At 48.5% G+C, this 14,349-nt stretch overlaps 1 protein-coding gene across 1 annotated transcript; it reads left to right on the top strand.

Annotated features, from left to right (window-relative positions):
• Window positions 1-6,583: 6,583 nt before the first annotated feature.
• LOC309800849 (peptidoglycan recognition protein 3-like) lies at window positions 6,584-12,227 on the top strand (the record flags this gene model as incomplete). Its single annotated transcript, XM_082615169.1, has 5 exons — window positions 6,584-6,632; window positions 7,809-7,916; window positions 8,789-8,990; window positions 10,975-11,093; window positions 12,019-12,227. The coding sequence occupies 5 exons, from the start codon at window positions 6,584-6,586 to the stop codon at window positions 12,225-12,227; spliced, it is 687 nt and encodes a 228-aa protein (XP_082471295.1).
• Between the last annotated feature and the right edge of the window lie 2,122 nt (window positions 12,228-14,349).

Here is a 14,349-nt window from a genome sequence, read left to right as displayed (position 1 = left end):
AAAGGTTTTAATTTCTCCATCAAATCTGAATGAGATCCTTGCTCAGTAGAGTAATCTTGGTTGTAGGTTTTTCTCCTTCATCACTTTAAATATGTCCTGCCACTCCCTTCTGGCTTGCAGAGTTTCTGCTGAAAGATCAGCTGTTAACCTTATGGGGATTCCTTTGTGTGTCATTTGTTGTTTTTCCCTTGCTGCTTTTAATACGTTTTCTTTGTATTTAATTTCAGACAGTTTGATTAGTATGTGTCTTGGCGTGTTTCTCCTTGGATTTGTCCTTATGGGACTCTCTGTGCTTCTTGGACTTGATTAACTATTTCCTTTCCCATATTAGGGAAGTTTTCAACTATAATCTATTCAAATATTTTCTCAGTCCCTTTCTTTTCCTCTTCTTCTTCTGGGACCTCTATAATTCGAATGTTGGTGCGTTTAATGTTTTCCCAGAGGTCTCTGAGACTGTCCTCAGTTCTTTTCATTCTTTTTTCTTTATTCTGCTCTGCAGTAGTTATTTCCACTATTTTATCTTCCAGGTTACTTATCCATTCTTCTACCTCAGTTATTCTGCTCTTGATCCCTTCTAGAGTATTTTTAATTTCATTTATTGTGTTGTTCATTGTTGCTTGTTTCCTCTTTAGTTCTTCTAGGTCCTTGTTAACTGTTTCTTGCATTTTCACTATTCTACTTCCAAGATTTTGGATCATCTTTACTATCATTATTCTGAATTCATTTTCAGGAAGACTGCCTATTTCCTCTTCATTTGTTAGGTCTGGTGGGTTTTCACCTTGCTCCTTCATCTGCTGTATGTTTTTCTGTCTTCTCATTTTGCTTATCTTACTGTGTTTGGGGTCTCCTTTGTGCAGGCTGCACGTTCCTAGTTCCCGTTGTTTTTGGTGTCTGTCCCCAGTGGCTAAAGTTGGTTCAGTGGTTTGCATAGGCTTCCTAGTGGAGGGGACTAGTGCCTGTGTTCTGGTGGATTATGCTGGAACTTGTCTTTCTGGTGGGCAGGTCCATGTCTGGTGGTGTGTTTTGGGGTGTCTGTGGCCTTATTATGATTTTAGGCAGCCTCTCTGCTAATGGGTGGGTTTGTGTTCCTGTCTTGGTAGTTGTTTGGCATAGGGTGTCCAGCACTGTAGCTTGCTGGTCGTTGAGTGAAGCTGGATGTTGGTGTTTAGATCGAGATCTCTGGGAGATTTTCCCCATTTGATATTACGTGGAGCTGGGAGGTCTCTTGTGGACCATTGTCCTGAAGTTGGCTCTCCCACCTCAGAGGCACAGCACTGACTCCTGGCTGCAGCACCAAGAGCCTTTCATTCACACGGCTCAGAATAAAAGGGAGAAAAAGTAGAAAGAAAGAAAGAAAGAAAGAAAGAGGATAAAATAAAGTAAGATAAAATAAAATAAAGTTATTAAAAATAATTATTAAGAAAAAAAATTTTTTTAAAGTAAAAAAACAAAACAAAACAAAACAAAAAAACGGATGGACAGAACCCTAGGACAAATGGTGAAAGCAAAACAGACAAAATCTCACACAGAAGTATACACATACACACTCACAAAAAGAGGAAAAGGGGAAAAAAATAACAAAATTTGCTCTCAAAGTCCACCTCCTCAATTTGGGTTAATTCGTTGTCTATTCAGGTATTCCACTGATGCAGTGTACATCAAGTTGATTGTGGAGATTTAATCTGCTGCTTCTGAGGCTGCTGGGAGAAATTTCCGTTTCTCTTTGTTCGCACAGCTTCCGGGCTCAGCTTTGGATTTGGCCCCTCCTCTGCGTGTAGGTCGCTGGAGGGCGTCTGTCCTTCACTCAGCCAGGACGGGGTTAAAGGAGCAGCTGCTTCGGGGGCTCTGGTGCACTCCGGGGTGGGGAGGGAGGGGTACAGGTGCGGGGCGAGCCTGCGGCAGCAGAGGCTGGCGTGACTTTGCACCAGCCTGAGGCGCGCCGTGCGTTCTCCCGGCGAAGCTGTCCCTGGATCCCGAGACCCTGGCAGTGGCGGGCTGCATAGGCTCCCCGGAAGGGAGGTGTGGATAGTGACACATACAGGCTTCTTGGTAGCGGCAGCAGGCAGCCTTAATGTCTCATGCCCGTCTCTGGGGTCCGCGCTGTTAGCCGCGACTCGCGCCCATCTCTGGAGCTCCTTTAAGCAGCGCTCTTTAATCCCCTCTCCTCGCGCACCAGGAAACAAAGAGGCAAGAAAACGTCTCTTGCCTGTTTGGCAGTTCCAGACCTTTTCCCGGACTCCCTCCCGGCTCTCCGCGGTGCACTAACCCCCTTCAGGCTGTGTTCATGCCGCCAACCCCAGTCCTCTCCCTGTGATCCAACGGAAGCCCGAGCCTCAGCTCCCAGCCCCGCCCGCCCCGGCGAGTGAGCAGACAATCCTCTCCGGCTGGTGAGTGCCGGTCAGCACCAATCCTCTGTGCGGGAATCTCTCCGCTTTGCCCTCCGCTCCCGTTGCTGTGCTCTCCTCCGTGGCTCCGAAGCTTCCTCCCCACAACCCGCAGTCTCCGCCCGTGAAGGGGCTTCCTAGTGTGTGGAAACCTTTCCTCCTTCACAGTTCCCTCCCACTGGTGCAGGTCCCATCCTTATCCTTTTGCCTCTGTTTATTCTTTTTTTTTTTTTTTTTTTTTACCCTACCCAGGTACGTGGGGAGTTTCTTGCCCTTTGGGAGGTCTGAGGTCTTCTGCCAGCGTTCAGTAGGTGTTCTGTAGGAGTTGTTCCACGTGTAGATGTATTTCTGATGTATCTGTGGGGAGGAAGGTGATCTCCGCATCTTACTCTTCCGCCACATTTAACAATCTCCCTGTCAACTAATTTTAAAGGAAATAAGAATATTAACAATGAAGCATGGCATGTGCTGAAGGCCATGACCTCTGCTCTTCCCGAAGTTCTTGACTTTCAGGTCTTTCTCCTCCACTCTGCTGAGGCTCCCCGAGCCAGGGATGTGGCCTGACTCACCTCCGTGGTCCCAGTACGGAGCAATATGTTGAACTAATAAATGCAGGAGTGCACGAATAAATGAAGAAGTGAGTGAGCGTGAAATACACACCGGTCTGTTTGTTGTCCTGTGTCATTCTGTGGAGATGTTGACTGTGACCATATAGTGCTGATTAGGATGAAAGTGAATGGGTCGGGGGAGAATAGGGTGAGTGGTGGGAAGGAGTGAGCAGCTGGACAGGGCTTTGAAATAGAAGGGAGTCCACACTTGGGGATCCTGTGTTGGCAGTGGGTTCCCTCATGTCAGAAGGTCATGGCGGGCCCCAAGGTCCCAGGCTAATCCAGGCCTGGGTTGAGACCATGGAGGTCCCGACCCTGGCAGGCTATTTGTGGCTTGATCAATAGGTGCCCAGACCCCACCCAGCCCCCCTCACTGCCAACCAAGGCCAGAGGTTGGAAGGAGGAGTGGTGGGAAGTGGAGTCTTCTCCTTGGGGAGACTCAGCCCTGGGCCTGGGTGGGTCAACAGGTGAGAAGAGCAGGTGGAACCAGTGCAGCCCTTTGAGGGAGCTTTTCTGTGGACCCCGGGCCTCTGTGACTCTGCAGCTCCACTAAGGGCAACCCGTGCAGATTTGGGGGTGTTCCCTCAGAAGGGTCCATTTAGGGTCTCATGAGGCTGCCCCACCCACTGGGAGGTGGGAGCCCCTGCAGGTCCCTGTGGAGACACATTGTCCTATTGCACTTGTGCAAAGGGTCATGTGGAGTTTCCTCTGTGAAGATTCAAGGGCTCTGGAGACCAGAGTTGCAGACTGTGGAGCATGTTAGGGGATGAGCTGAGAGTGGGTGAGGGGCTGGAGAGTCTCGGTTTGTGGGGGGCTTCCTGGGTGGTTGACAATTTGCTGCTGAGGTAGGGGTGGTGAGAGAATGGGCCCCCTGGCCACAGGGTGGAAGTAAGTTCTAGTGATGAGGACACAGTGTGTGTGGCCTCCTGGGATGTACTTTTCTACTTCTCTGTCCCTATCCTGCCCCTGCTGGTGAGGCCAGTGGAAAGGAGTGGGGTGGGGGGCTGTTGGGGAGCGACCTCCATCCACAGCCTTCAAACTCCTGGAGCAGATCTGTCCCCACGGGCAGGACATTCCCAGAGGTGACCCTCAGGTCCCACAGGCACAACCCCTGGCTTTGCTGGGTTTCCTGGGGACTGGGGATGAGGAAAGAGCTCAGGGAGCCTTGGGCAGCCATGCCCTTTCCCAGGGAGGAAGTACCGGGGCTTTTTCACAGGGCAGGTCCCCTGCTGTCAGCACCTGTCTGGTCTCACCGAGTCCCTCTCGGTGCTGTGGATGGTGGACAGAGCTCCTCAGAGCCTCAGAGCTCCACCCTCCTCCTCTTCTCCCCATTTGGTTAGGACTCCCGGCATTCCTCTTCTCTCTGGAAAGGCAGGGCCCAGTCTCCATTCCCTGGGAGGGAGTGCCCTCTAGTGCCAGGGAGAGAGAAGGCCGAGGAGGAAGCAGCTGGAGAAGGAGGGCAGGGCCAGAGGCCAAGCCTGAAAGGAAGGCACTGCCAGCCAATGAGGAGTGAGCCAGCTGCAGCCTGACCTGTGGGGCTGGGACAGCAAGGGACCCACAGGTATTTCTGAGTGTGTGTGTGTGTCTTCTTGAGAAGCCCTCTCCTACTAGAGGGACTGGACTCTATCAGGTTAAAAAGTTAATATAGTGGAGAACGTTTCCCTGATCTCCACTCTTGAATTCTTCCTCCAAGTAAGAAAACTTTCTCTATCCTAAATTGTTCTAAGTGGGTTTGGTTCTACCACACCTGGATCTTTCTTGCCAAGGCTCTGGGTCCTGGGGTTACCTCTACCCAATTTCTTCCCTTTCTGTCTAACCAGGAATCCCTATCTATTATGTCTCACTTGTCTCCTGTCCTAATGTTTCATCTTCATTTTAAGTACAGAGGGTGCATAGCAATGTGAGTCACGGTGGCCAAACTGCGGCTGCAGCCTGTCCTGCCAGCTCAGTGTATCAGTTGGAGGTGGGGGTGGGAGACCCCACCAGTCCCTGCCCTAGCAAGATGAGGGGTTGGGCTCAAGCCTTGCAATTTCAGCTTATGATGTGACAAGCTTGGGACTGCACTCGCCTCGTTATCATTCATGGTTGGGGAAGCACCATGGTCAAGCGACCAGGATATAAACCTCCTATTGACCAGAATTGATTGCTGGTTTCTAGGTAGCTTTGCAAGAGGCCAGCTTCTTTCCTGGGAGGCCAGCCTACAGGGCTTCCAACTTGGGCAAGTTAATCCTTGCCTCTCATTTGGCCAATGAGAGAGGCTCAGCATTTTCCCACATGTTCATCAGGTGGCTTCCCTCCTCCTCTGTGGTGGGCTGGTTTGTCATCAGGACACAGTTTTCTCGAATGACTGGATTCCTGGGTGCCAACGGCCAAGAGATTTCCTGTCCTGATCCAGGAAGCTCCTATATGCTCATCTTAAACTGGGGTTCTACACATTTTCCATCTGGGAACTATTGATTATCATATAAAATCTCTGGAGGTCAGTGATCTGCCCCATTTTATCTCAAACCTCTCTCTATAGTTTCTCAGTAGGGTAATTGGGAGAAAAGTTGATGTTTTGGTTGACATCTGAGGGAATTGATATTTCATTTGGATTGAGACCAAGTAAACAACTCATTTCTGCCTGACACAGCAGAAAATATTCCTGCAGCTGGAAAGGACCACAATAATCCCGGAGTTTAACCTCTTGGATGCTCATTGAGAATCTCCACCATCAGAAACTCAAGCTGATTGTGGAGAAGTTCCAGGCAGAGTCTCTGGAGTCAGATAGATCTGCCCCTTCTAATTAGGTAACTTTGGGCAAGTGACTTAAACTCTCTGAAGTCCAGTTTCCTGATGATATGTACAGGTCTCATAGGTCATTGTGAAGATACTTAATGGAATAACTATGAAGTCCTCAGCAAATACTTGGAAAATAGGATGTGACAGTAAATGGTAGCTGCTATTATTTATTACTATTCTCACTCAAGAAGAAGTGAGGTGAGCATCTATCAGGGATCTTTGCAGGATGGAGGACCAAATTGGATGACTTAACACACGTCTGACTCAGATAGCGCTGGGGATGAAGGCCACCCCTCCCCCTATTATAGTTTGCTCCTCTGAGCCTCAGTGTTCTCACCTATAAAAATGGGGTTACAAATATCTTATGGGAATTTTATAAGGATTAAATATAAAATTGCAGCACTAGATGTAAAAATATCTACACATGGTTTATTCATAATAGCTACTCAGGAATTTTAGAAATTGTTATTTTCTATGCTGGAAGGCCTTAGATGAGGCACCGGGTTCCTAGGAGGGACCAAAAGCTCTCAGGGTAACAGGAGGCTGGTGAGGGTGGTGGCTAGACAGAGGTGTTAGCACCCTCACCTTTACTGAGCACCTGCTGAGGGTCAGCCCTGTGCTGGGGACCCTGAGAAGGCTCGCCAGGTGCTGGCCCCAGGAGGTGCACAGGTTTGGCAGGGAGGCAGATGGGGGCCCTGTAATGGGGTGGGAGCCCTGTTTGAAGGGTGAGGATGGTCAGGCTAACTGTCGGTGTCTCTCCCAGGGCTGTAGTCTATACTCTCGCTGTTGGTGACCTACTTCCACAGGAGGATGCTGCTGCGGTTTCTTGTCATCTCTGCTCTGGATCTCGGGGCCTGGGGTGAGTTTTCTTTCACTGGGTCACAAGTGCTTTTGGCATCAGCCCCAGCCCGGTTTCATTTGGAAATCATCCTCTCCAGTGTTCTCACTCCTCCCCACTAGCTATGTTCCCCTTCAGAGCCTGGCTCAGGTGCCCCCACGCCCTGCTGAGATGGGCTCCCATCCTTAGCAGCCTCTCCAGCCTGCCCAGCACACCTTGGCTTCAGTGTCATGGTCAAGTATTTGTTCCTGATGATTTTACAAAAGGACAGAATCTCAGAACCATGATGGAGACCCTTAACAACCTCATCTTAAAGACAGAGAAACAGGCCACATTGTGGCAGTGACTTGCCCAAGTCATCTGACAATTTTGGGGTGGCTGAAGGGTCTAGTGGTTATCAACACAGCTCTGGGGTCAGACAGCCTGGGTTGGAATGCAAGTCCACAGCTTAAAACCCATATCGTCTTAGACAAATAACCTCTCTGCACCTTAGTTTCTCATCTGTATAGAGGAAGTAGTTGATTTGCTTTGCTTATCTCACCAAAGTTGTTTTAAGCCACAAAGCTGAGAGTGCCCTTGAAAATGCTTTGTACATTACAGAGCCAGCCTGTGGGAGGTGATGTGGATGACATTGCTGGTTCTAGTGGCTATTGACCCCATGACCTCTGGTACCGAATAGGCAGAGGGGGATGAGGCATGTTTGTGATGATTAATCTTCCATTAATCTTATCTAAAAAATTCTAGTTTGTGAGAGCAGTCACAACGATCTGTAAATTTCTGTATTTCAAGAACCTTGTCTGGATCACTAGGTGCTTAATATATGAATACGTGTTAACGTGATGATGGCCATCTTGGTACATGACACTATGATCTATTAATATGTATACGAGTCAACTGGGAAAGGCAGAGCTGCTCAGATGAGGAGGCAGGAGAGATGGCACTGAGTCTGAAATGGAGGGAGGCTTGGGGCGGATGGGGAGAGTGAAGGCCTCATTGGGGCAGATGTGAGAGGCAGAGGCGGAGTGAGGCCAGATGCATCCGTGGTTTTCCTCTTCTTTGTTTCCTAGAGGAAGTCAGGTGACTTGGGGAGGCCAAGAGGCTGTTGGCTAGGGGGGCAGGGGGGATGTGGAACCTCTGCCTAAGAGCTGGTCCAGGTGTTCTCAGAGGACCAGCACCAAGGGCAGTGTTCCTTCCCAGGGGATTCCCCACAGTTGTCTTGGAATGAAACCCAAGCCAGAGGGCTGTCAGAGGAGCTTCTGGACCTGTTTGTTGGCATCTCACAGCTCTTTCTCAAGGGTCCTAGTGGTGAGGCCATTTGGGGGTGGCCTTGGGCTTCTTAGGGGGCCAGAAGTATTTCTCAGGACGTCACTATGGCTGGGCTGGGTGGGTGGGGTGGGGTGGAACCCCAACTATTCCCCTGGATTGTCCTGAGTCCTTAGGCAAAGGTGGGTTCCAGGAAAGAGATGAAACCCAGGGAGAAAAGACAAGGGTCCAAGTCCCCAGCTCTCAGGGTGGAAACACTGCCTCCCTCAGAGAGCTCCTGGGAGCCCTCAAGTAAGGATAGTGAGGGAGAGCTGGGGAGGTCCTGGGTCCTGCGTGGGGCTCTCACGGCCCTGCTCACAGTGTATTTTCATCTGAAGGAGGGAGACCCGTACTCAGTGTTCATGGGGCTTCATATGGGCTCTGCTGGGGAGAGTGGTTTGAGGAGAGTGGTAGAGCTTTCCTCAGAGAGTCATGTTCTGAGGGGACAGCCGATGAAAGGCAAGTCAGACACCGGGGCAAACGCCAGTGGGCACCACGCATCCCGAGGCATCCATGCTGACGTGCTTCACGAGAAGTAGGCTCAGAACCCTGGGGTTGGGTGGGGGTTGCTGCTGGGACCGCTTTCTGCAGGCAGAGAAGAGGTGAAGATGGGCAAAGTTCTCCAGGGAAGTACAAGGAGGAAGTGTTTGGTGAACAAGGCCACTTGACTTCCCAGGCTGAGTGTGGAGTCTGCATGGGGATTCGTTTTACCCTAAATGGGATATGGAGATGGGAAGGGGTAGCTGTGGTGATGCACGCCTCCTCCTGGGGCCTCTCCCATCACAGAGGACCCAGGGTGGCCTGGACAGCCTGCAGTGGGCAGGGGCAGGAACTTAGCATGCCAGCCTGTGGTTCTCCCCTGAGCCCCCCACCAGGTGCGTCCACCGTTGTCTCCCGCAAGGAGTGGGGGGTGAGATTCCTGACCTGCAGGGCCCAGCTGACCTGGCCTGTGGCCTGTGTCATCATGGGCAAGCTTACGGGGATAAAGTGGCAGGAGCAGAATGTGTGCAGCTGGAAGCTGCGGGGCCTGCAGTCCCATTCAGTCTACAACAAAGGCTGGTGCGATGTGGCCTACATGTAAGAGGCTGGTGGGGCCCCCAGAGCCCACATTCGAGTTATCCCTCTGAGGGGGCCTCCTGCTCCCCCTTCTCTGTTTTTCTTAATTTCCCATTCATGTTGCTTTTCTAATGAATTAAAAAATGCTAATAGAAACAAAATCCAAAATCCCCTAGGGGTCATGAGGAAGACAGCTCCGAGCCATGTATGTCGATGTGGTCTTAGCTGCTGGGAGCTCCCGGAAAGAAGCAAGAGAGGTCTTGTAATAAGTACAGTCGCCCCCTTGGAGCTCGAAGAATATTTCAGTTTACAAAGGTCTTTGCAAGTATTACTCAAGTAGGCTCTCCCAGTCACTCTGAGGAATGGGCAGGAGAAATATTACCACCCCTGTGTCACAGGTGAGGATGCTGTGGTCTGGAGAAGTTAGAGAATTTGCTCAAAGTCACTCAGCGAGGGAGCATGGACCCAGAACTATTCCCAGATTGCCTCCTAGTCCTGCCTTGTTCCACTTCTGCACACAGACAGGGCTTTTACCCCGAGATGTACCAGGTATCCTGAAGGGCCACCTCATAGTGCGACTGGGATCCCACAGGAGATATCCCACTGGGTATGCAAGGAGGAGGGCCCTGTGTTAAAAGCAAATGTGTGAGGCAAGGAGATACTTCCGTTGTGTATTGAGTACCCCCTCTGAGGATTATCTGTGGAATGGAGGCCCACAACCTCCTCTTTTCTCCTCAAGAATCAGGATATATATGTATTTGTAGAAGAAGACAGAGAGAGAGAGAGGGAATGGTGCTCTCCCCCCCGAATTCTAAAGACAAACATAAATGCTTTCTGAATTATCCACTTTGGAAAGGATAACCCACATTTTCTTCTTGATTTATTTTTAGTTGCAAATAAGTAAAAACAGCTTGAGGCCCCTGTTTTAGCCACCAGAGCCCCTGGGGGCCAAGATGGGGGGGTCTTCCCGTCTACCCTCTGTGGATGCTGTGTTCACTACAGCTCAGCTGCTGTCCCTACCACTAGTGCCCCCACCACCCCGCCATTGTCACTGCTGTGTTGTCGACTTCAGCCACTGCATCTTGAAGTCAGGTTTTTGCAGTGACAGTGTAACAGTCTCCAGTTTGTACCTTGCAGCTGCTGTAGCCATAGGGGCTATTTTCACACTGAACTGACCAAAGGCTGCAGGGACAGAGCAGCCTGCTGAAAGTACTCCAGCAAGGCCAGGGACATGGCAGACACCCTGAGGCCCCAACCTGGTCCTCAGACCAATGTCAGCACAGGGTGGGAGGTCAGCCCTACTCCATTCTGGGTCTTTGGTGACTTCAGGGAAGTGGTTTTTCTGTGCTCAGCTTGCTGTGGAAATTCATGACCTATTAAGAGCTGAATATGGCAAGAGTTGTGAAAACATCAGTTTTGAAGACTGTAACTGGAAAGTGGAGGACGAGAAATTTATAACAAAGAAGAAAGAAAGGAGGAGGTAAAACAACAACAAAAAAATAGATACATTGGCTTCAAAAAATAAACCGAGAAAAGGAACATCCTAAACAAATTTCTGTGATAAAGAAGAGCTTAGGAATTCCTAAGGAGAAACTGAAGAAAAAGTTAACATAAAGGAATCCCTGAATTCAGGTTGATTGTTTTCAGTGTTCAAGTGCATGGTCCTATAATTTAAAAACCTGACGAATGAATTCTCATGCCCTTGAAAAATGTCGAACTATTGTTCTCAGGTTCTTGAGAGTCACACATGTGAATTCCACTTTGAACCAAATGAGTATTTTAAAGTGAGGTTCTGGGAAACACATGTAAGCTAAGTCAAAACAAAATTTAAAATATATTCCCACATCTCTTGGAAGTCTAAAATGCGTTATCACCCTCCCTCCCACCGTTATGTCATTGAAGCATAGTATTTTTGAGCCTCTAGAACCCTTTTCCCTTCGGAGGATGGGTGCGAAGTTTCCTGTTACAGGAATTTGCCATTAAATCATGTTTCCTTACCTGGCAGCTTCCTGGTTGGGGACAATGGCAGGGTGTACAAAGGTGTCGGCTGGAACATCCAAGGCATGCATGCCCAGGGCTACAACAACATGTCCTTGGACCTCGCTTTCTTTGGCAATAAGCTAGGTAATGGTCATCCCCTCTGTCCCTCTGCCAGGGAGTTGTCTGCACTCTCTTCCTCTGCTCCGTTGTCTCAACACTCTTGTCTTTTCAGCCTACATCATGTTGTCCTCTTTGATGATGGCCCCTCTCTTGAAATTCTTTTCACCTTTGGATTCTATGACATGCATTTTTTGGTTCTCGTTCTCCTCTCTGGTCTGCACCCCTGTGAGACTGCTGAAGCCACCATTGACACTGCTTGAGTTCACAGTTATTGCCATCACTTCTGGAGTCTGAAGTTGACCCTGAGGCTGGGGCTTCAGAGGCGGGAAAACATGGCTTCTCTCTTCCCCAGCATCTCCCATTGGTAGAACCCAAGCAGTGGCCAGCAAGCAAGCCTGGGAAATGTAGTTTGCAGGTTTCCAGCCCCCTGTAGAACAAAGGAGAGCACAGAGCAAGAATGGAATTAAGAGCCAATAGATAAATAACTGGCACTTGCCAGGACCCTCATCTGCCAACTGGGGTTAGTAATAGAGGTTTTCTGTGAGGATTACATGAGTTAATGGATGTAAAGAACACTTGGCCACATGTCTGATTGTAGAGGCTACTAAGTAAATACCGTCACCCTTTTCACCATGCTGGGGCATTCCTGACTTGGTCAGGTGAGCCTCCCTCTGCATGTAGCTTTCACTGTCTCCCAGTGATTCCACCTAGAGATGGAGAGGATAAAGTTTAGTTTGGCACTTGGAAAAGGTCACCAACTTAGTTTCTAAGAGCTGTGTGTAAGTACTTCCTTGTCTTTCAGCTCCTCTGTCCTGGCTACTGGGCCAGTTTCTGCTCTTCCCACCCATGAGTCATTCAGGTTCAGGTGGTCGTCTTGTCTTCCCTCCAGGTCTAGACCAGGTTGGAGCTTCTTGCTGACAGTTCTGTGCTCCATGTCATCCTCTTTCAGGCAGCAGGCCCAGCCCTGTTGCCTTATCAGCTGCAGAGGATCTGATCTTCTATGCCATAAAGAAGGGTCACCTGTCACTCAGGTATATTCAGCCACTTCTCTTGAAAGAAGAGAGCTGCCTGGTCCCTCAACAGCCACTGATGCCCAGGAAAGGTAAAGCTCCTCAGTCCTGCCTCACCCTCCTCCCAGTTACCACCCAACCACAGTAGGGAATGCTTTTTCTTACTGGTGTTCATTGGTTTCTTGGACCAAGAACATCTCATGCTGAGATCTGGAAAATTCTGAGAGGACACCTTGCTGACCTCCTCTCCTTTCCACTAGAACCATATGGCCATGGAACCATACTTGACATAAATATATATGTACACACATTTTCACTCAATTAGCAAATATTTATGGAATACCAGCCACTCTTCCAGGTACTGAGGATGCAGCAGTGAACAAAACAGAGAAAACTGCACATTTCAGTGGAGAAAGATAGAAAATGAAGAAATCAACAAGTCAAATATGTATGATGTCAGATGGCATGAGGACTATGGAGAAGAATAGAGCATGAAAATGGGGTGGGGTAAACATATATACATATTTGTGTATATTACATGAATACACGTAGACATACACAATCTCTGTCACACACACATGTACACACATACACAGACACATTTCTAAATGCAAAAACAAGCCAAATTTCTTTTTTTATATTAGTTTCTGCTTTATAACAAAGTGAATCAGTCATACATATACATCTGTTCCCACATCCCTTCCCTCTTGCGTCTCCCTCCCTCCCACCCTCCCTATCCCACCCCTCCAGGCGGTCACCAAGCACCGAGCTGATCTCCCTGTGCTATGCGGCTGCTTCCCACTATCTATCTACCTTACGTTTGGTACTGTATATATGTCCATGCCTCTCTTTCGCTTTGTCACAGCTTACCCTTCCCCCTCCCCATATCCTCAAGTCCATTCTCAAGTAGGTCTGTGTCTTTATTCCTGTTTTACCCCTAGGTTCTTCATGACATTTTTTCCCTTAAATTCCATATATATGTGTTGGCATATGGTATTTGTCTTTCTCTTTCTGACACTTCACTTTGTATGACAGACTCTAGGTCTATCCACCTCATTACAAATAGCTCAGTTTCATTTCTTTTTATGGTTGAGTAATATTCCATTGTATATATGTGCCACATCTTCTTTATCCATTCATCCGATGATGGACACTTAGGTTGTTTCCATCTCCTGGCTATTGTAAATCGAGCTGCAATGAACATATTGGTACATTACTCTTTTTGAATTATAGTTTTCTCAGGATACATGCCCAGTAGTGGGATTACTGGACTGTGCCTTTTTTTTTTTTTTTTCTTTTTGCGGTATGCGGGCCTCTCACTGTTGTGGCCTCTCCCGTTGCGGAGCACAGGCTCCGGATGCGCAGGCCCAGCGGCCATGGCTCACGGGTCCAGCCGCTCCGCGGCATATGGGATCCTCCCAGACCGGGGCACGAACCCGTATCCCCTGCATCGGCAGGCGGACTCTCAACCACTGCGCCACCAGGGAGGCCCTGGACTGTGCCTTTTTAATGCAATCCCTTCCAACCAGCCAGAGACACAGACCCTGTTCATCCGCTACCCCCATCTGGCTTAACCCCAAACTTGCTGTCTCTGATGTTAAAATCCTGCAATACCTCTGGTATTGTTAACTCCATTTATAGACACAGGAATCTTTACTTTCTGGACCTCTTTTGCCTCCTCTCTACAGTAGGGACAACAATACTTCATCTATTTAAATATATAGAGTGAAATAAAAAACATGTTCTCTTTTGGTTCCTTTAAAAATTTTTTTTTAATTAAATTAAATTATTTTTTATACAGCAGGTTCTTATTAGTTACCCATTTTATACATATTAGTGTATATATGTCAATCCCAATCTCCCAATTCATCACACCACCATCACCACCCCCCACCACTTTCCCCCCTTGGTGTCCATACGTTTGTTCTCTACATCTGTGTCTCACTACCTGCCTTGCAAACCGGTTCATCTGTACCATTTTTCTAGGTTCCACATATATGCATTAATATACGATATTTATTTTTCTCTTTCTGACTTACTTCACTCTGTATGACAGTCTCTAGATCCATCCACTTCTCTGCAAATGACCCAACGTTTTTCCTTTTTATGGCTGAGTAATATTCCATTGTATATAGGTACCACATCTTCTTTATCCATTCATCTGTTGATGGGCATTTAGGTTGCTTCCATGACCTGGCTATTGTAAATAGTGCTGCAATGAACACTGGGGTGCATGTGTCTTTCTGATTTATGGTTTTCTCTGGGTATTT

This window comes from Mesoplodon mirus (assembly GCF_964341445.2).
Source record: "Mesoplodon mirus genome assembly, chromosome: 3".
In the NCBI taxonomy this organism is placed as follows: Eukaryota; Metazoa; Chordata; class Mammalia; order Artiodactyla; family Ziphiidae; genus Mesoplodon; species Mesoplodon mirus.
The sequence above is the reverse complement of the archived record's forward strand: the minus strand, read 5'-3'. Positions and strand labels throughout refer to the sequence as shown.